We start from the raw sequence: 23,585 nt of genomic DNA on the forward strand, positions 1-23,585 counted from the left end.
AAAAAGAGTTTCACTAAAATGCAGAGATTTCATATATTCACTTTATACTATTCCCTTGCTAAAATTTTATGGAGTTAAATAAGTTAGCAGAACCAATACCATTAATTTCTATTTAAAATTTGTTGATAATGGAGCTCCTCAAAACCTTAAGAAGTTTTACTTACTCTCTAACTGTAAATGCAAATATAACCCCTCCTCCCCAAATTAAACATTACATCCATCAGTTAGAATTGTATTTATGTAAAGTGTTCACTATTAGCATCCTTCCCTGTAACATTTCAAAATATCATTGTGATATGAAGGACATTAACACAGTTTTCTGTGTCTTTGCTTCCCTTTATAGATTAATTATTTAACAGATCAGGCCTTTAAATATCTGGTAAAGATGGACCTCTGTTTTCTAAATAGCTTGTCACTGGCATATTCAGGCAATATACAGTCATTAATCAATTATCTTGAAAATGCATCCAACCAAATAATATTTTCATAATGACTATTCTTGGCCATACATTTAGCACCTAGGTGACATAAATCCAGAAGTGTTGGCAAGCCTTATAAGAAAGAATATTCCTAAATTAAAAATAAGATAATGGTACTACCTTAATTCACATATAATCTCATTTTCTGGATCAAATTCTGAAGCTGAGTTACTAACTCATTCAAAATCTTTAGCAAAACTCCCACCTATTTTTGGAAGGTTAGAAAGAAAATGCTGGTTCTGCAAATCTCAGAAGAGAATGTAGGCTGTTACCACTTTCTTTGCAATTTAAACTGTATAATTTATATTACATCTAGAAATTTCTATTTAGTGCCCATTAACTCAAATGAAGCACAAAAATGAAAATGTGACTTAAATTGATAAATATGCTTCAAAATATGCATCCATTTATTGCCCTAAGGGAAATCCCAATATCTCAAGAACAGGGGTATATGTTACTCTGATTATTTGAAATTCAGCAACCAAAAGAAAAAATTATCTTATGTTCAAATGAATTGCATCGCTCCCTTATCCAAATGCAGTTCTTCTACTCAAAGAAACATCGGATTTCAGAAGTGTTAGGGTACTTTGTTCCTTGTGTTAGGGTTTCTTGTTCCTTCATACAAATTATACAGGCTTAGAAGTATTTTACAGTGGGACAGCTAGTTAGCCCATAAAATAGAATTAGCATCATTTTTGGAGAGATGTCAATGTGCCAATGTGAAATGTTTAATATGGTAGGACACTTAACAAAATTGGCAATGAAGTATCTGTGGGAAAATTCCAAAATGACAAAAATTTTATCAGGAAGTAGTTTATGGGATGTTCTGGCAAGACATTGAGAATAGTCGGTATGAGTTAATAGCTTCCTTTGGTTAATTATTAGTGATACACAGATGCCAGGAAATTGATTACTCTTTTGCAGTGTGTAAAAATAAAATAAATCCTGAATCCTTGGGTGTTATTAGTAACAAGTAGCTTGGAGAGATTAGGAGAAAGAGCATCAAATTTAAACTGGGTTTTCTTTAAGTCTGTCATGATGTAAATATCTCTGTAGGATAGCAGTAATTCTTCTGGAATGGATGTTTTTCTTTCAGGTACCAAAACAAAAGTCCACCTCAGAACTAATTTTCTGTTGGTTTTCTTCTGGCTTGATTACTGATCTCAGTACAGCTTTAAAGAAGTTTTAAATAAAATAAAGAATCCAATTTTAATACTATTATATATATTTCAAAATTCCTTTTTAGTTGCTAAGCATTAATTGCATATTTTTTTTTTGTCTTTAATTTCTTCTTTTTACTCCATTTAAGGACATTGTCATTTAAATGTGAAGTTTGCTTGGAATTTATTTGCTTGTTTCTGTAGAAAACAATCAATGATGCCAAGTCATTTTGTTGTGTTTCTTAAACTGCTGTACAATTATTTATTCATTAGTAATAGCTAGAAATAGCTTATTTGTTTAATTTCAGCATATCATTAAATTTAAAGTCTTTGCTATTACTGGAGACGTGAGGATTTTTGAACAATAAGGTTTACATGTATAAGTCATTCTCACAGATGGGGAACAGGCATCATAATATTTCATATTCACTTTGTTGTCTTACTGCTGCTGCTGGTGTATTTTTTTTTTTTTTAATTTCATTTTGGTATAGATTCCTGTGTACAAATGCTTTATTTAAATTTCAAATTAAAACAATTAGATCCTATTTAGAACTGGAGACAATTCTCTATTTTTTTACCAAAGCTTTAGAATTTCCCTATATTGCAATTTGAAAATTGTTCAGCGGTCAATTTACTGATTATCAAGTGAAATTTTTCCTAAAAACCATTTATCAAAGTTTCAGTTACTATAGAAGTCACTAAATAAATCCTATATGACATAGTGGTTGGGTTAGCAATTATTGTTAAATTTAACTATTTTTAGGAATGGTAAGAATGAAGCATACTGTGATGTTTTAAAGCAATCAAGCTTGTAAGGAAATTTGCTAAGAATTAATAAAGGATTGTTTTATGTATTTAGTAATCTGATAGAAGTTTCTGTTTCAAATATGGAAAAGAACAACTCTTGAAGAAAAATAAATAATAGAAGTGCTGTATTCTAATTTACATATAGATTACATTACTCTTTCAACTAGAGAAACAGTTGCTTGATTTATTTCCTACTCTCCTTTTACTTTATAGTTATATCTGAAACCCTCTTTACATTAAAAAGCCAAACCAAACCAAACCAAAAACACACACACACAGAAACAAACCTAACAAAACTAAACAAAAACCAGAGGCTTATTTAACCAGCCAAAGTTGGGGAGATGTGAGCTTTTCTTTATGCCACCTCAGTGACTTGAGGCAGACATAGCTACACAAAATAGATATTTGCTGATAGCTTGTGACTAACATTGGAATACTGGCAGTGAAAGAGAAAACAGAGGTTTAAAAATACTGAGATGATATGGCACCTCTGCCTACTTCAATTGTTATGCAAAAAAAGAACTCAGATATTTTAAATTGTATGTTTGAAAAATCACCACAATTAAGTCAACTTAACTCGAGAGAAGCAAGCAGCATATCCAAATAGTACTTTTGGTAGACTGGCAATAGATCTCACTTGTCAGAGCCGTCTTCCCTCTTAATGGAGATGTACAGAATTATTTTATAAGTCAAATATCTAATTTTTTTCTTCATAACTGCAAAACTTGCATTTGTTTTACAGATATATGATGGCAAAGACAACACTGCTCATCTGCTGGGTGCATATACTGGGGCATCATTAAGAGGCCTGACTCTGAGTAGTACTTCAAATCATTTGTGGCTGGAATTTAACTCAGACATGGAGGGCACTGATGAAGGTTTTCAGCTTGTGTATACCAGTAAGTATTTGACAAAATAGTAGTAATAGATTTATGACCTTAAATGAATTAAAAGTTTTTGCTCATAAAATGAAAATGCAGTAAAAATACAAATAATGATAAAATCAACAGCAAATCACTCATCACTCATCAAAATAATCAAGTTTCATAGTTGTACCTCAAAAAACCCGAAACATCCAGCATACTGAAAACTTGCTTTGAAAGTACTTTGCGTAGGTTGATACTTAAAACAGTCTTTTTTCTAGAGGGTTATTTTGAAGTTTTTTTCAGTCTTGGAAAGAATGGGAAAAAAATTTCAGTTAATTGTATTAGCACATAAAAATATCTAAGCATATGAGTATTTTAAATGTGTAAACAAACCCCATTGTTTCATATAGATATTTCATAAGTAAAAGACATTCTCCATCTTAAGACTCATGTCTGATATCAACTTAGCATTAGATTAACAATTTCTGAGTTTGGATTATTGTTTAGAATAATCCAATTTGGAACCAAAATGAAAAGAAAGATTCCTAACAAAAACTTCTTGCCTATATGCAGACTGACAAAATTAAACTATAAATATTAGAAGAGGAAAAGACTTTTCAGATCTCTGGCGTAGAGGGTATACAGGAAATAGCAATACACATCTATTTTATCAAGTGGCAACTTCTGAAATGAATATGACATGTTACACATGTCTATTGACATGTAGTGTATATGACTTGTTTAGTGTATAATTATTTTATCATCACTGAATTATTATATAAAACTGAATTTCTAACAAGCAGAATGGTATTATAAGGTAATTCTGTAATGCAGCTGCTAGCATCCTTTTTCCTCCCTGTGCTTAAATTACTCATTTTTGTCTGTTCAAAATATGTTCGTGTTTCAAAACCTCTCCATCATGTTTTTAAAACTTATTTTAACAAAACCAACATAAGTCTAGCGGGATGAAAGGAAAATATTTCAAGATACTACAAGGGTATGTAATTATTTTTCAGGTGAAAGTTGCATAATTATACCACATAATAGCCTGTGATAGCATAGGACTATACCCTATGATTAAAGATAGGCCTTCCAGTGCTGTGTTACTATGTAAGTGTCAAGGTATTCATTTTTTTTTTTTACTTATATAGGTATGTCCAAGCCCAGCACTTGAACTTTATCATTAACATCTCCTGTCTTTTGAGACAGGCATTCTCACAAAATACTTTCCTAGCCTGAATATTTATTAGCCTGAGCAGTGATGAATCTTCTTTTGTAGATATTTGTAGAACTGGAAGAGAAAAAGTGAGAGAAACTTATGGGTCCAAGTAAAGATAGGGATGAAAGAGAAAAAGAAAACCAAAGTGATGCTAAGGCAGTCAGTCATCACTTCCCACAAGCAGACCAATGCTCAGCCAGTCTCTGAGCAATGGCCCCTTTGGAAAGAATATCCCCTAGATTTATGGCTTAGCATGACGTTGTGCCATGAAATATCTTTGGTCAGTTGGGGTCAGATGTCCCAGTGGTGTTCCCTTCCAGTCTCTTGCCCACTTCCAGCTTACTTGTTGCTGGGGCAGAGGGAGAAACAGAAGAGGACTTGATGCTGTGGAAGTACTGCTCAACAACAGCAGAAACATTGGTGTGTTATCAACACTGATTTAGTCAATCTAAAGCACAGCATCGTATGAGCTGCTGTGAAGATAATTAACTATATCCCAGCCAGACTCAGTATACTCCATCTCCTTCACAGTCTCCCTTCTGATTTATACTCATGAATAAGATCCCCCCCTGAGCCTTCTCTTCTCCTGGCTGATCAGTCCCAGCTCCCTCAACCTGTACCCATAGGAGAGACACTCCCATCCTCTAATCATCTTAGTGGCTCTTTGCTGACTCTCTTCATTAGCTTCACATTTCTCTTGTGCTTGGGAGCCCAGAACTGAAGACTGTACTACAGATGTGGTCTCATTAGTGCTTAGGGTAGAGGTGAAAGATGACCTCTGTCAACCTGATGGCAACATGCCTCCTAACCATTAGCCTTCTTTGTTGCAAAAGCATGTTTCTGGCTCATGTTCAGCTTGGCATCCGCTAGGACCCCCAGGTACACTTCTGCAGATCTGCTTTCCATCTGGGTGTCCCACAGCATATTCTGGTGCATGGGGTTGATCCTCCCCTTTTGGAGAACTTTGGACTTCTCCTTGTTCAACTTCCTGAGGCTTATGTTTGCCTGTTTCCCCAGCCTGTCAAGATCAATCTGGATGGCAGCATGACCCTCTGGCATACCAGCCACTCCTCCCAGTTTTGTGTTGTCATCAAATTTGCTGAGGGTACTTTCTGTCCTTTCATCCAGATCATTAATGAAGATGTTGAATAGGATTGGACCCAGTATTGACCCCTAGGACACACTGCAAGATACTAGCCTCCAACTACATTTTGTGCCACTGATCATCACCCATTGGCCATTTCCCATTTTGGTAAAGACAGCTAATACTTGTTTTGCATAGATGTAGACAATAAAACCTTCCAAAAGAACCGTGGGCTTACCCTGGTGCTTTTAAGCAGTAAACAAAGTAAACAAGATGTAATGAAACATTTGGTGTCTTCAGGGACATATTGTGAGTATTCATGCTGTTTCAGTTGCCTAAAACAGCCATTCTAGATCCCCTGCACTATGCCCGTAGCTATCAGATGCTTCTCCAGAAGGATGCAGTTTTCCTTTTGATCCTGTTACCAGAAGTGCCAGCACTGTGTGGACAGCTGAAGTTACATGTTCACCCTCAAGAGGGAAGTAGTCAATTAAAAAGTCTACTTTAGTGCTGTTTCTGTAAGCAGGCCAAACAGAGATGAGGACATTTCAGGGATCAAAGCATGTTTTCACTTATTTTCACACAGTATGATCAACAATTTTCTTAGAAGACAGGAAATTCTAACTGGTAAATAAGTATCCAAACTGGCAATATCAAAAAAAGGTTCTTTTTTTTTAGCCTCTTTTAGAGCTTCTGCAGTGCAGTCTGTACTGGGAAACAATAGCTTCTCTAGGAATGAGAAAAGTCCAGCTCAGAGGTTGTGGAGGCTCTTCAGGTGGTGAGCTATTTTCAGTGAGACATTAGATGAGCTGAAGGAAGAACTGCAAAGACACAGCATTTAACCTGTTTTGTTTTTTTTTGTTTTTTTTTTTTTTTTCTTATGTGAGCAAACAACCTGAAGCATTTTGTCTGTAACATAAAATGAGGACGATTTTTTTCAACCAATGGACAGTAATGATTCAGTACTTGAGGAGATTGTGAAAGGCTACCAACTGTTGGCCAGATGGACAAATGCTGTGTAAATGACTTCACTGAACAAGGCAGATATGAAAAACTATGTCACCTACATAATAGGAATATCAGACACAAAGTGCCTTTTTTACCTACAAACAGGTTGAGCTGCATGATATTGATAAAATACATTTGGTTTTGAACAAAGTAGGGATTCAAGCTGCTTCTCAGTTAATAACAGAAGACCTTAGTTGTAACAGAAAATCTTTCCACCAAATTACAGTTTATATTTCCCCAGATGTTAACATGCTTCCCTGTTTCTGTGTAATGCGCAAGCCATTTTGTTTCCTTCTTGATCCACATCTTTTTATTTTCCAAAATTGTTTGGCTTGAATGCCATTATCATTTCATTATCATTGCTTCCTGCATGTAATTTTTAAACTTATAAACTACTGAACATAGGATTATGGTAGGGATTGATGAATATAACACTATTTCTTTGGTTCCATAGGTACTATTGTGCCATTGGTGTTACTGTGCAAAATAACAACAAACAAATCTGCTGTCCAATTTTGTTTGTGAACCTTTCAACGTCTATTCACAAACTAGATTGTCATCACAGTAAATGGACACTGTACACTGTCCATTTACGCAGTCACTATAACTGCCAGTTTATAATTTGTCATATAATTTTAGAATTTATTGATAATGTTAATGAATTTCTTTCTCAGTCTTTAATTGGACTCAGTGAAAATGATGTTATGACACAGTTTAGTTTGCACATTCTAGGTGAGGAGTATATACAGTTATCAGAAACCTTAAATATGTTGTTATGTGTAGTCTGAAAATGATTTCCACTGGAAAATAGAAAACCTTAATTTTATTAATGTATGTATCTCTTTGATTTTGTAACTACAATGTTTTATTCCTCCAACAGGTTTTGAGCTCTCACATTGTGAGGATCCTGGTGTGCCACAGTTTGGATATAAAATCAGTGACCAAGGCCATTTTGCTGGAAGTACTATAATTTATGGATGCAATCCAGGTTACACACTCCATGGAAGTAGTCTTTTAAAGTGTATGACTGGAGAAAGAAGGGCATGGGACTATCCTCTGCCATCATGTATTGGTAGTAGACTCTTTTAATTTTTATTTACTTAAACTATTACCTGAATATAAGAAAGAAAAAAAATGTAAGGCTTGTTAGGTCAGAAAGTTGTGTCAGAAGGTTGAAATTAAAAGTTTGAACAACAAATTAAATTTTAAATTCCATTATAAGCATTAAAAATCATAGCATGTATCGCCATAGTGACACACATATATATATATATATATATATATATGAGTTAGTTCTTAGTTTTAAAACAGACCAAGGTAAATATGTGTCATTCCTTCATTTTTATATTGATTATCTAGATTAGTTACTGTGCACTATTTACACTAATTGTGGGAACTTAAACTTTCTCATATTCTGAGCAAATACTCAATACTCATATAGTTCAAATCTAGAAGGTCTACAGGAAAGGGGTCACGAGAATAGCTCACAGCTGTAAGTTGAGCACTGTTGTTGTGTGTCACCTACATGATACAGGCTGTTTGGAGGAAGATACCTGGATTTAATTATTCAGCAGTTCCTCTCCAAAATAGATACATATGGTTTAAAATATACGGGTTGGCCACCTTTGGATTAGGAAGTGATCCAGATTTAGAGCAGATATCAACTAGGAAGAAAGTTTAACAAACTGAACTCCAAAGTTGAATCTGGATCTCTGTTAAAAGAGGTGATATGCTGCATATATTCAAGATTTTATATTCTTTTTTGTTTCAATACTGGTAAATCATCCAAGTCAAATCACTACCTTTAAAAAAAATTACACAAATTAAGCGCCTAGGTTTTGCACTGCCACCAGACTCATTCTGAAAAAAACATTATAATTATTCCAGAGTGTTCTGTATAGGTGAATCTATTTAGAATGTGAATTAATCTGTGGTGAAAACTTCTTGAGTTCTAAATTAATCTTATTCAAGACATATCTATTAGTCTGCTATTCACAGGGAGGTTACGTATCCATCCAGTTCAGGATACCATGTATTTGTATGAATTGCTCTTCATTAAGCAAACAAAAGTACATAGGTGGTGTCATCTAAGTGAGTTTGGAAATTATTTATATTGATTTTTTTTATATCAATTAGGTATTTCTCCATAGCCAAGTAGTAAAACATGTTACTTGCATCCAGAGGACATTTAAATAGCTGTAAAGTTGTTGTCTGCATCAGTAGTATCCATCCCACCTGAGGTTTGCATAGGTTTGGCTAAATAGATTTTAAAACAATTTTAATGAAAACGAGTGAGGTTTTAAGCTTAAGAAAGCAAAAGGTTTTGAATACCAATTTTAAATAATGATCTTGAATTCTATATACCTTTTGATTTTTCGTGTTAATTAAGGATAACTGCAGATGCTTTAAATACTCTTGAAGTGATGTGGTATGAATCCTATAAAATGTCTTACTGGGCTGAAAAATATATATGCTGATGTCTTCTTGGGCTGAAAAATATATAGTAAAATATTAGTGATGTCTTAGTAAAGGGTTTAGGTCTATTACTTGTGACTGCAACCTGAGAGGATACTGCTTTCTGAGAATTCACCACTTGCACAGCTGATGCAGCAACCGGCAAAATTGGGGAGCTGGAACCTGACTGGAAAAGCAGAAATAAGCCACTGGGAAGAGAGAATGAACCTTCAAAAATCATTATTATTAAAAAGGAAACCAGCTATCCAATGTGAATATTAGAAATTATAAACGTGTAGTTGATCAGTGGTCCTTGATGAAATGCAATTAATTTTAAATTTCATTCAGTTTGTCAGTAAGTAATTTTTTCTTTACAGTGTATTCTATTTATATCCTTACTCTACTGGAAGAATAATGGACTATGCTATCCTCTGAGTTGAATGATTCTGAAAGATTTTTTTTTTTTTTTGTAAGAGTATTTAGGAATTAACAGATTGGCAAAATGCTTAAAAAAAGATATGAAAGGCCACCTGTCTCTGCAAATTTGCTTTTATTATGTTAGAAAATCCATCAAGAGTAGAATTTCAATTATATTTTATCACAGAACTCACAGATCATAAGGTAATAAATCTCTCAACTAAATATTTTAGGTGATGTTTAATCAAAATAAAACTGCATTTTAACTATACCAAGAGATCTAGTCAGAGTATTAGTTTGGCTTTGCACTTCACAAGAGAGAAAGCATTAGAGGGACTTTAAAAGGAAGTGAAATATGAAGGTTTTCAAGGCCTTAGGGATCTACATTTAAAAAATCAGGTTTTCTCAAATATTAGGTACTAAGATTATTCAATACTCAGTTTTGCCTAATAACTGGCTGAGGACATCTAAAAGGAAGCTACTTAGCATCTGTTATCCTCTAAGAAATACTACAGCTTCACTGTAAGGACAAGTTTTGAGTAATAAGTTTTACACCGTCTGTTTTCCTAGGCTGGAAGGCCAATTTTCTCTCTGAATAGCCTGCTTTTATTTAGTATGTTTAATCTTTTTCTCAAAAGAATATGTATTTTATTTTGTACTTACTCATTTATTTAGTTTTTTAAATTTAATTCTACTGCTTTAGATTGACATGGTGTTCTTGGTTTGTTGTTTTTTTTTAAGTAACGATCCACGTTCCTTTTATTATATAATGGTATGTTTTCTAATAATTAAGATGTATTCAAAATTATTAGAAAAACATAGATACCTAAGGAAAATACAAACATATTCAAATGAAACCAAATTTACAGATTCCTTTCCCAAGGCACTTCAAGTCCTTATATGTTGTTTTATAATCTTGGGTCACAGGCAATTTAGTTGTGTTACTCAGCAAGAGAGTAGATGTACAAATTGATTGCTCAGATGATTAGCTGGGAGACCATCTGAAATGAATTAAGAATAACACATTATGTAATGTTTTTTATTAGCTGAATGTGGAGGCCGTTTTAAAGGAGAATCATCAGGAAGAATCTTGTCTCCTGGCTATCCTTTTCCTTATGACAACAATCTGCGCTGCATGTGGGTGATTGAAGTAGACCCAGGAAATATTGTCAGGTACTAGAAAAAAATTTTACAGCAAAACTTTTTCATTACGTAATAACCAAATCTATGTAATAAACAGATCTTACCTGTACAGTGGAGAAAAAAGGGGATTTAGGATTTAAAATTTCCGATGCAGCTCAGGGCCAGTATTTTCATCATTCTAAGTTTGAATATGTAGGTTTATATTGAAACCATTTATTTTTCAGTGAACGTTGTCTGATGATCAAGCTTTAAAATTGGTTATATTTTTGTGAAAAGCTGATGAACTTTAAACTGATTCATAGGTGTATATATGCAAACATATATATGTACAATGTATGCAAACACACATATATACAAGCATATAACAGACCAGAGCTGGAAATCTGATTAAAAGTATCTAATATTAATGCTATTTTGATGCCAAAGTTGTAAGATTGAATATCTAAAAAGTAAAAAGTGCTGGAATTAGCAGAACCATTTAGTGGAATAGACTACATTTTTATAAAATATCCTGCATTTCAGTAGTTATTGTCATTAGACATTTATTCACACTATATGAATAACTGAATGAGTTTACAGCTTTATTTAGTTTGTTTTAATGAGCATGTGATATATAACATTGTCTTGAGAAAAACAACACTTTTCTGAAAAGATTCAGTGGATACTTACAGATTATTTAAATTGCTGAAATAATATATTATTTCATGGTTGAAAAATTCAATTATTATTTAGGTTTTTTTCTTTCAAATACATTTCTGTGCTGGGCCTTTATGAATTCAAAGGTAAAGGTGTGAAACATAATGGCAAATCACTCTTGAAAATCACAGTTGTTTTTTTTTTTTTTTGTTTGTTTAATTTTGTTGCTAAAGATATGTTGTTAAATAATATGAAACCTGACAATAAAATAATGGTATTCTTACAGCCTCCAGTTTCTTGCTTTTGATACTGAGGCATCCCATGACATTCTACGAGTTTGGGATGGTCCACCTGAGAATGAGATGTTACTCAAAGAAATTAGTGGATCCCTTGTTCCTGAAGGCATTCACAGTACACTCAACATAGTAACTATCCAGTTTGACACAGATTTTTATATCAGTAAATCTGGATTCGCCATACAGTTTTCAAGTAAGTTGACGATTTTTTTTTTTTTTTTTATAAGGTAGTTCAGTCACAGATAATTGTGATGCTGGGAACAACTGAAATCAGTGAAAACATTTCTGACTTTGTTAGGAAAATAATTGTCTCAGACTTGCAGATTAGTTGTAAGGCTGTATTTTTATATCAAAAAAAAAAAAAAACCAAAAACAAAAACCCACAAACAAACCATGTCCTTTGCTAGTTTGGCTTTGTTTCAAGGGCAGCTGTGGCAGTGCCAGAATGCTCATAATTATGACTAGTGTTTTTCACAAAGGAGGTGATGGAAGCATGTTAAAGGCTCCATCCTTTTCTAATCAGTAAGTTTCTGCTTTCAGAGACATCTGTGGAGAGTTTTCATTCCTGCTGTGCTTGTATAGGATGAAACAGGAAACAGCACTACAGGAACAGCAGTGTCCTTCTCCCTTTTGCCTTCTAGCGCTATTTCATCTTATTGCAGGCAGCATGGTGACAAATCTGAACAGTTACTTAACTGTTATTAAATCCCTTTAGACATTTTTAGTGATGACACAGAAGAAATTGAGCGAGGTCCAGTTTAACCTTTTTTTTCTAGTCAGTGAAATTTATATGTATTTTTCTTCAGAATTAGCAAGAACTGTTGTAATTAATCAATTTGTTTAGCAGTAGCAATGTTTCTAACATGGGTTGACACAGACACTCTTAATGATAGTGTTATTTACTTTGTTGTGCTTCCTGTTCTTGGTAGTTCTATTAGCCCTTGTTTTCCCCTACCTTAATTTTTTTAACGTGTATGATAAATACACGTGTGCACACAGTAATTTGAAGGAAGAATTAAGTATGTGAATGAGAGGACAAAATAGAAGATATTTAATCTGTAATGAAAGAGTGCATCTGCTCCATCTGCTGGTTTTTGAAGCCATGAATAGTTTCTAATCCCTTAGCTCCAAGATACTTTTGCGATTTTACTACCTCATCCCCTAGCAGAACCTGTTTGTGAAAGTCTCATGTATTTGCTCCTTTATTTAATGTTGAGGCCAAAAAGGGAATGAAGAAACCATTATGCACTGAAATTATTCAGGTGGTCATTTATGGTGAGTGGAAAAGAAGATTCATATAGATGTAAGAATGGAGTTGCAAGGAAAAATGAATGGGACATGGGGGTAAAGCCATAAAGCAGCTACTGATGTACTTCCATTGCTTTACCTAACAAGAGGTGTTAGAGTTTCATCTGAAAGGAGAGTTATTTTATTTAATTCTCCATGCTCTTGCAGTCTGTTGAGATCTACTGATGACAGTTTAAAGGATCCATGAACTGTTACTGCCTTGGCATTTCTCTTACTCTTCAGTCCAGGCTCGCAAAATCACAGTGATCCTTATAAAATACTTGATGTTGCACAGTTTGGGTATATGTTCCTTATTAGGATTGCGGAAGTGTTTTTTCCCCCCTAAGTTAATATTTTAAAAATAATGTAGAAATAGCTACACAACCTGAATTATACTGTTGCTGTATAGATGTACTATTTAACTAACCAGGAAAGAAATACATTTGAGGAGATGGAGAACAAAGGAAGATAATTCTGTGCATCTTTGTTGCAAGGTTTCATATACTTTGAGTATATAATATTGTCTGAGTGAAACAGATGGTGTTTGTATACTTTACCTACAGTGTAATTAACAAACAGAAAGCTCACATGGGGGACATACCTGCTTTTACTTTCCTCTTGCCATTTCATGAAACTGGGGGTGAGAATCTAACAGGATTATTGGCCTTCTTACCATTGAATGTTATTCAGTGACAACAGATATTTTATGTTCAATCATTTTTAAGATCATGAATGCTTTATTTGTTTATATTATTCTCTTAATCTTTAAACTAAAATTCTGTTTCTAAAAAGTGGATTAAGGTTCTTATCAGTTTGTTATAGTTTTTGATCTCATTTTGTCAGCTGTTCATACACAATTCTGCATCTGTCATTTATTTAATGAGTGAAAATATTCACCATTGATAATGTGGTATAACTTGAACTTCACTCCTTTACATATCGTCCAATATGTACAAGAAATGAATTTGTATCTGGTAACATGAATTACAGGTGAAATAGCATTTTCCACCAAATTAAAGGGTGGGGAGAGGAAAAGCCTAGAGATGTTATATAAATAGTAGAAAGAAAATTATAATTTAATTAATACTATGTATTCCAGCCAATACTATTAGAATTGTCTCTGTCTAGGGCTGCCCAACGTAATCTTTTAGATGGCATCAAAGTTAATAATTTTGTAAAATTTAGGGAATGGGAAGAAGAGTGTCAAGATGAGAATTTTCTTACCCATTGCCTTAATCTGTTTTGTTTGTTTCTTTTTATTTGCTTGTCCTTTTTGGAGGACAAATGAGTGGGATTTTGTTATCTGAAATAGTAGAACTATTTCTGTGATTTTAACATTCATAATCTCTTTCCATATGTAATTAATATGGCAGAAACTATTTTATGCTGAACTTCTAAGGAATACTGCAGACTTTTTTATAATTGACAAGGATAAATTTTCTAAGTTAGTGCAATTGTGTGTTACTCTGAGAAGGAGAAGAGAAAGTGATGGATTTGGGATGAAACAAGGGATCTCAGCCTGCTCATGCTTCGGTACTTTCACCACCATCATGTATCTAGGACTACTGAAAGTACAGCTTGTTTTATACATCTAATGTAAACAAAACATGACTAGTGACTTCACATCTCATCACTAGGCAGAGCAGTCTTTGGGTCTAGTATTGTCTTTGATCTGTAGTGTATAATTTTCTTGTTGGACATCTGCAAACCATGACTATGGAATCTCTTCACATAAACTTCTCAGTTTCTGTGATCTCCTTTGAGATGATAGTGAAGGAACACAATAGAAAGAAGAGCCCAAAAAGCCTGAAAAACAAAGTACAAAAAGATGCATACTAAATCAGGATATTTAAAAACTTTGTATATACATGTAAAAGAAAAATAAGAACCTTTGGGGATTCACCAGTAGGATTGCAATATGAACATTCTGGTACATGTTTAAATGGGATGAACAGGTTGAATATTGTAGCTAGAGGTCAGGTGCCAGAGGTCTTCCCTTAAATTAGGAGAAGAGTAAAGGTTGGCAACAGGCCACAAGTAATATGCAAACAGGCAGTACCTGTTATAACATATATTCTTTGAACTGTCAGAGACAAAGCATGAAGAGCCCAACACATACTGGAAAAACACCAATGAAAGCAGTAACTCCATTTGGTCTGTAAATACCACACAAAACAGAAAACTAGACCTTCAAGGAAAGTGAAGGAGAAAGAAAAGGAAATAACCTTATATTTGCCAGAGACATGAGCTTTATATCTCAGGGTCAGACAGAAGTATTAAGCATAATGAAACATTTTCTTCAGCTTACATTGCTTTATGTGAGCAAGGTGAAAGTAGCATCTTGAGAGAGAAAAAGAGAAAGCAAAGTGAAAAAAGTTGAGTGAGAAAATTCTAGTGCAAAAAAATGGGTGATAACTGTGTCTGCTTAAAATAATCTTTTTAGTCCCGTTAATACGAGTGAACTGTGTATTATCAGATCCTGCTGAAGTTGATGAGAGCAGCCCTGTGAAGGACTTGGGGGGTAGTAGTGGAGGGAAAACTGACTATGTGCCAGCCACGTGCGTTTGCAGCCCAGAAAGCCAATTGTATCCTGGGGTGCATCAAGAGAAGTGTGGCCAACAGGTCAAGGGAGGTCATTCTCCCCTTCTACTCCACTGTCCTGAGACCCCACTTGCAGTACTGTGTCCAGCATTTGGGCCCCCAACATAAGAAGGGCATAGACCTTCTCGAGTATGTCTGGAGGAGTCCATGAAGATGGTCAGGGGGCTGGAGCACCTCCCTCATGAGGACAGGCTGAGACAGTTGGGGTTGTTCAGTTTGGAGAAGAGAATGCTCTGGAGACACTTTTTATCAGCCTTCATGTACTTCAAAGGGGCCTGCAGGAAAGATGAGGAGGGACTCTTTATCAGGGAGTGTAGTGATCAGGGGTAACGGTTTTAAACCAAAAGAGGGTAGATTTAGATTAGAAAGGAGGATGAAATTCTTTACTGTGAGGGTGGTGCGACAGTGGAACAAGTTGCCCAGAGAGGTTGTGGCTGCCTCCACCCTGGAAGTGTTCAAGGCCAGGTTGGATGGGACTTTGAGTAACCTGATCTAGTGGGAGGTGTTCATGCCTGTGGTAAGGGGCTTGGAACTAGATGACCTTTCAGGTCCCTTCCAACCCAAACCATTCTATGATTCTATGATTTCTATAGATTTCTAGGGGCTTTGAATCACGTATTAGAGAGAAGTTTCTCTCTGCTAGCTTTAACAGTTCAGGTGCCATTTATCATTTATGTAGAAAGGATCTGGCTTCATCTTTCATAGGCCATTATTTCACCATTAACAGCTGAACTACTGAGTAACTCATCATTACATACTGCATTGTGCTCAAGGCCTAAGTATGTAGTCCCGTTTCTGACTAATTAAACAGCACACAGTATAGAGCACTTTTGGAGCATTATAAGGCAGCCAGAGGAGAACTAATCTGTAAATATGAGTATTCATGAGGGTTTTTTTTTTTGTAAATAGATGGTCCAGCAGTATTTTATATCATGTGACAGCAATTTCTTATATAACAGGATATGCCTGACAATTCTTGGATTTACTCTACTGTCAAACAACTATCTCTCCTTATTTTAAGAAAGGGTGAATAGACCTTTGGAGTTATTTGTCTCTGTAGACTACAGAAAAAGTCTAGAAAACTTCTGTCAGATATCTACCTGGATGGCTTAAGTTTGGCAATATTGATTTCCAGTCTAGAATTAGAATGCATAATATTGCTGACTTTGATTACATTTAATGATTAAATGCTTACAAGTCAGCTTGCTGTATTTATGTTTAGTGCTGATTTATAGCCACACTGTCCTCTAACTGTCCTGTGATTTTTTTTTTTTTTTGTGGTTGGTTTGTTGGTTGTTTTCATTGTTAGGGGAATTCTTCTGTTTGGTGTACTGTTTCTTGGTGGGATTTTTTTGTTCAAAGGAAGACATATTCACCACAGTCTCATTTAGGGAGATTTTTTGACACTGAACACCTGTATTTTTTTTTATTATTTTCTCTGGATTTCCAGCAACAGAGATCTCTACTTCTGGCATGTTTAACCTGGAGTTGATTTGAGAATGGATTTGGGGAATTTAACTATTTTCTTTCTCAGAGTGCTGTTTACTACCACTGTTAGTATAGGGATCATTCCCTAACACTTCACTTTTCTGAAGTTAGTAAGATAGGATTTATTCTTCTTCATGTCTATTCCATAACAGAACCGTCTTTTCATCTGAAATGTTTTCATACTCTAGTTTGTTAATTTCTTTCAACTTTGAGAATAATCCTTTGGATTTAGAGATTTCAAGATGGTTATTTTTCTATCAGAAATAACTGTGAATATTCACAGTTCTAAATTTAACTCAGTGTCTTTGGTTTTGCTGGAGGTGGTGGTGGTGTGTGTTTTCTTGTTTTTTTTTTTTTTTTTTTTTTTTGTGGAGGGTTTTTTTGTGGGTTGTTTTGTTTTGGTTTTAGCATCAAGAGGCTTAGAAGAAAGAAGCCATTGAATAAATCTGTTTCCTTCTATCAGCTGTTGTCTTTCTTATAAGTTGAAGGTATTAGTAAAAGAAATAACCACTTATGGGTCCTTCAGTGGCAAAAACGTCATTCCTGTCCCAAGTTTGTAAATGATATTAACTGCTCTGTAGCTTAGTGTCTTATTTCAGTAGTATATAGGATAGGTGTATTTTATGCAGGCAAGTACGATGAGTTAATGTTTCCATGTAAAATGACCTGGTAATGGCTTGTAGCTAGAGAGACCTGGAGGTATGTTATGGATAGCTGAAAACAGAAAGGAAGTTTTGAAAGAAACAGGTTAATTTATAAGTACCTTTGAAATGATAAATAAATGAATAGTCCCCTTGGTCATGTTACCATAAAAGTTACTTATTTTAATTATATTGAACTTGCTTAATTTAAACCCCATGCAACATAGTTTGGCCAAATCCTTGTGACTTACATTAATGCAAAGCCTACTCACTTGCCCTAAATTTACAGATACAGAGTTAAAAATAGACTTTGTCTGACTTGTGACATGGCATTCCAGAGAGCTCAGGCTGATTTCGTTCTAAATCTGGAACATCATGTGTCTCAGATTAATGTTTTAACTTCATATTTCAATTTCATATCTGTGAATTATATTATTTGAATCTGAAAAATCTGCTGGAATGTTTTCTGTTAAAGCAATAAAAAATTGAAGACTTTATTTTAGGTTTCTTAGATAAAATTTGTAATTATGGCGGGTCATTCTACCTGCAAACAAAATCAATTACAGGTCTTTATAAATTTCTGTAAAATAAAATAAATTTAGATGTGCAGAAATGTCTTTATGTGGAATCATAATGTTATAAATGAGACTACTCTTGTATTTCAGAAAAGGTTCTCTAACTTAATCGCAAATATTTTCTCTTTCATTAATTTAATCTCTTTGATTAAATTCTCTGAAGTTAACTATTGATCAAAATAGTGAACAAGGCAGTGATATGTTTCTATAAAAGCACTTTTCTACAAATCTTTGAAATTATTCCAGTTAAGATACTTTGAAGATTTAATCAATAGCATGCATTTTATTTTCAATTTTTTATTAGTCAGTAAAAAATATAGCTAAAAGTATATTGGTTACACTATTTTGTGTAAAAGTTGTCTTCCTAGCAGATAGCTGTGACATCAATACAAGGGCATTACAATTTGGTCTATATCCACATATGCAGCTCTGCGATTTTAGTCACAAGTAGCAAATCAGAGAATGAGGGGATAAGGAAGCCTGATCATCAAATAGTAGCCTATTCTTAATAACACAGTTTGCCTCTTTAGTCTCCTTTGGGACCAAAATTGCGTGCCTTGATAGACTGGATAAGGTGTATAGTCTCAATGAAACTTTCCCTTCCTTGCATTTCCATTACTACCAATACGTAAGCAAAACTGCATGAGACCAGGGATTGCTACTTTTTGTCTTCTATGTACAAAGAAACATCTCCCTGATCACTTGTCCTGTGGAGATTTCACCCTGAAAATTAGTCTCTGCATTCATATACTACATTGGTTACTCAGCAGTCTTTTTTTGCAATCCTACATAGAACCTCATAGTACCTCGTGATATTTTGCATCTTTAAATTTATGTGAAATTCATTGTACCTCACTGAAATATCTTGTTACAATGTTTTGCATGGAGAATAGTATTGAGCTGGTTTTGCAGTATTCTCTAAAAAGGTATCCTGTTAAGTTTTTGTTACAAACCAGAAGAAAACAGTGTGGAATTGACATTCAATCATAAGACCAGGGAAACAATTTTCTAGTGGTAAGTAAATGAGATGCCACAGTTATTCTGCTGTCTGTTTCCACTGATGAATTCTGGTATTGTGTTAATGCCACTTTGGAGATGGATTTTCTGTTTGTCATTTTCAGTATTGTTAGTTTCCTTTATTTATGATTCATGTTCCATCCTTTATAGATATACACAGGCACACACATGTGTCCATGGGCTCTTTCCTCCAAGTACAGATACATCTTCAAGACTGTTATCTTTTTTTCTACACTCGTATTACAGTAGAATGTATACATGTACAGGAGGGACAGCTATTTTGAGATTTATCTTCTGTTTCTCCAAGGTCTTGCCCTCCTCTCACGCATATCTGTCAGTCAGTGAGTGTAACTGAAATGTGTTTTCTATTGTATGTAGTCCATACTATAAGAAAGAAAGGTGTTTCTGAAGTTGTATTGTTAGTTTATAATGGAATGAGCATATCACAAAAATGTATCCAGAAAGAAGTAGTGTTTTGGAAGAATGGCCAAAATGTACTTATATAAGTGAAATTCCTTGAAGAAATGTCAAACTAGATTTACACTTGATCAGTGATATTTTTTAATGTTCTATAACTAATCTCACTGACTTTTGAAAAGCTTCCACTAGTGGAATCCAGGGCCTCTTCCTCAAGCAAAAATTATTTAAAATTCTATACATAGCTTTTACATCCCATATAGATCTTATTTCAGTTTTGAGAAGAGTTCTTAATGAGGTAATAATGGTAGTAAAGCATTACCCCATTCCTGGCTAGGGCTGGGTGTTTTGTAAAATATTTAAATTAAAGGGAGATTTTTGCTGCAATTTTATTGCCATAGAAATATTTCTTTTTTCTTAAAAGCATTCCATAAACTGCCTGATCTCATAAAAGACAGATGTAGCAAAGACATTTACTGAAGGAATGCTCATCGTTCAGTCTTCTATATGTGACTGTGGAAAAAATTATTTGTGGACTGGTAACTTCAGTTATATACCATAGTAAAGCATGCAGTCTGAGATACAATTCATTTACGTATAGGAATTTTAAAACCTTGCAGAATAAAATGCAAATAAGAATAAAATCTTTATATTATTGTTGGTTTGGGAAGGTATAATCTGTATAATGAGACTAAAGAAAACAAGTTGTTTTGTAACTTTTTGCAAGTGACCACAGTATGCTTTCCTAAATCAAATGTTTTAGTTGTTTTAACAAGATCAGAGTAATGACATTCAAGTGCATGGACAGAACGTTACCAAATAATGAGGCCAATTCTGTATCAATGCCAAACAGTTCAGTTATGGTACAAACAAAAAATAAAGCAAAAAGTCAACAAAACCTGAGTATTTTAGACAGATTAAACACCTTCTTACTTTACCAAGTGTCAGGAGCTCCAAATTCAGCCCTATTTTTATGAACTCCCAAAATATTAATAGAGTTTTGAAACTGTCAGGCTATCATGCATGTGTATATTTTGTGATTCTAAAAGACAAAATAGAAAATTTAACTTTCCAGATAGGATCAATCTCCCTCTCTCTTCAGAGGATTTCAGGTCACCCAGAGTGCAAAATCAAGGACAAGGCAAACCAGCAGTGCTGTTCTCTGTGGCACAACTATATCCATAACAGTTGCAACAGAACAGGTTACACGCTATTCTGTAAAGAATCAAATTAAACAGATGTATTTTCACTCAGATCATCTTAATGATCTTTTCAGTAAAAATAGTATTAAACCCAGGTGACCATCAGTAAGATTTTTTAATGCATGTGTAGCCCTTGTGTGTTGTACAAGATCCTGGTGATTGCTTCTTTCCAATAAGCTGTTTCTATCTCTGGGTATTCATACACACACATAAAAAAATATGCCATCTGAAATAGGGATAGATATGGTATAAAAAGCTTAAAAAGCCCTATAGTTCCAAAAAAAACCCAAACCCCAAAACATGCAATCTAAATGAAATTAAGATTTTCAAAACACTTCTCCCCAGCTGTAATGCATTACCGGCATGATTACATATTGTCACAGTATCCATTTTCTGCTGAGTTCCAGCAATTATCTGAAACCATGTGTCAATTAATTTATTTGGGGCTGGGTTTCATACTCAGTGCCAAAGCTATGAGCAAATGTTTAAGGAATAATAGATGTTCAGAACTGATCATAAGATGTACTTATGAATCTACTTTTGAATTGGAAAAAAATAGTTCATGTGGTTCTTCAGTAAGAGCAGTGTAGTACTTCAGAAAGTTTTAACAAAATGCATATTAACAAATAATGTAAATTGACAACAACAAGAAGAATAAGAAAAAAGAAAATTAGGTTATCTCATTAAATCTGTGCCTATTATCTCCCTAAAAACTAAAATCTATCTGACATAGTCCTTTGGGAAAGAACTTGATCTCCACTGTTCCCCCCACAAAAAAGATATGAGACTATACCAGTTTACAATGTAAACAACATTTTTAAAACAAATTCAATTAACAATTGCTACCACATACTTCTGATTGATAATCAGTAGAATGTATAAAATAATCCAGCTATAAATTCTGAATACAATAGCAATGAAACAATATTTAAGTATGCAGTTGGACAAGTAGTCTGTGTTTTCCAACCTGAGTTATCAGGTAATCATTCTAAAACTTATCATTACTGGTCTTACAAACCATTTCTCTTAGAAACACAAAAGTATAAATCTCCAGATTTCATAAAGAATCATATGCAATACAAAACAAAACCAATATGATGAGTATCTAATAACATGGGATGAATATTTAATAACATTGGACTTGGCATCTATGGTAACTATGAATTTGTGATGTCCTTCAGAAATACCTCTATTATTGAGCCTTCTTGGAAAATCTAACAGGTGAATCTACACTGATCAAACTATATATGGAGTGAATTTCTTAATGAGCTCCAATATAAACCAAATATATATAAGGGTTTAACTAAAGAAACATGAATATGTGTCAGGAGAAAGATGTAAATGCAAACCAAACAGATTTTTATTTTTCTTGTTTTTCAAGGTGCTGTCCAAATTTACGTTTTTTGGTTTGCTTTGTTTTTTTTTCCCCAAAGGAGTAATAATTCTTACATGTGACATAAAATTGCTAAAGTGTATTTTGATAGCTAAGAATAAGATTCTTGAAGCCAACTCTGCACAGAAATGTAATCAATTATTTAAGACTTTCTATGAGCAGAAAATTCAGTAAAACCTTTTTTAAAAACTGAGCTTTTTCCACCTTCTTGTAACTTATTTGTTTTGGGTTTTCTTTCAGTGTTTCTTAACGAAAACAATCTTTCCATATGTCAGGGTCCTGCGTGCATTAAACTGGCCTTACTGGCCCTGAGCTCTGTCATCTGGAAACCCCTCTGCCTAGGAGCCCCATTTCAGCTCAGTACAGGCTCCTGAGCAATTCTGTGGGAGTGCTGCTCTTCAGCCCCTGTGGCTAGATGGACCCCTTGGACCTATGCTGTAGGGAGCCTGGCTCTTGGATGGACTGCAAGCCAGTCATAGCTCTGGAATATATTGCCTAATTTAGTAGTCATTTGAAGATGGTTGATGTCTTTCCCCCAAAACCCTCCCATTTCCCACTTGTCAAATGTATACTTAGAGCATAGTATGTTATAGGGGATACAAAGGCATGGCTTTACTTTCTGTATTTATTGGTAGTAATTGTCTTCAAAAGATTGCTAGTCAGGGTCACCTCTAATACTTCTTTGCTGGTTGGGAACTCCCAGAAAAATCTGTACTCAATTTATGTGTGGGTGTGGTTGCACAAGCCTGTGCATGTGTCCACATATAATAATATAAATTTAAGAGAACTATATCACACAAAAAACATTACTGGTTATTTATTATCAGGATAATAATACCAAAATGGGAATATTATTTACTATACACTGGGAAACAGGGAAAGAAAAAAACCCCAAAACATTACCTTGCAAAGAACCTTGGAGCAGTCCCCAGCATGCATCTTTTCATGCATCTTTAAAAGTAGTGGCTTGCCTGTTTCTGTGAGCCTGGGGACAGCAAGTGAAATCCCCACTGAGTGACTACAAAGGTGCACAAATTCTCAAGAAATCTGTATTCACTTAGTGAACTTGTTTTTTCAGGACAGAACAATTTATTTGACTTAGCCCTTCTTTTGATAATAGCATGCACACAAACGATGATTAGTAATTACATGTTTATAAAGACAAGTACTCAAGTACTCTGGACAGCTGGAGTTTCAGGACCATCAAACTTTGTTTTACACACTCATTTTTGTGCTCTGCCCAAACTGCAGTCCCTGTGAGTTCAGAGGAAGCCAGGGAAATCCCCTTGGAGCGCTCTTGGGGAGGAGTGTTATCTCTCCTGTTCCAAAGAAGGGTTCCAACCCTTCTACAGTCGTCTGTTTCCTGTTCTGATGTGCGGTACCAGGCTTGGGGCT

General features: G+C 34.5%; 1 protein-coding gene across 1 annotated transcript in view; it reads left to right on the plus strand.

Moving 5' to 3' along the window:
• Positions 1 to 23,585, plus strand: part of CSMD3 (CUB and Sushi multiple domains 3) — a 703,442-nt gene that overhangs the window by 463,009 nt on the left and 216,848 nt on the right. The window contains exons 24-27 of the mRNA XM_042785878.1: positions 3,189 to 3,345; positions 7,504 to 7,695; positions 10,541 to 10,667; positions 11,560 to 11,762. Of these exons, the coding sequence (XP_042641812.1) occupies positions 3,189 to 3,345; positions 7,504 to 7,695; positions 10,541 to 10,667; positions 11,560 to 11,762 (679 nt within the window). The remainder of the gene's footprint in view (positions 1 to 3,188; positions 3,346 to 7,503; positions 7,696 to 10,540; positions 10,668 to 11,559; positions 11,763 to 23,585) is intronic.

The sequence above is a fragment of the Tyto alba genome, unplaced genomic scaffold (assembly GCF_018691265.1).
Source record: "Tyto alba isolate M040663 unplaced genomic scaffold, T.alba_DEE_v4.0 Super-Scaffold_9, whole genome shotgun sequence".
Lineage (NCBI taxonomy): Eukaryota > Metazoa > Chordata > Aves > Strigiformes > Tytonidae > Tyto > Tyto alba.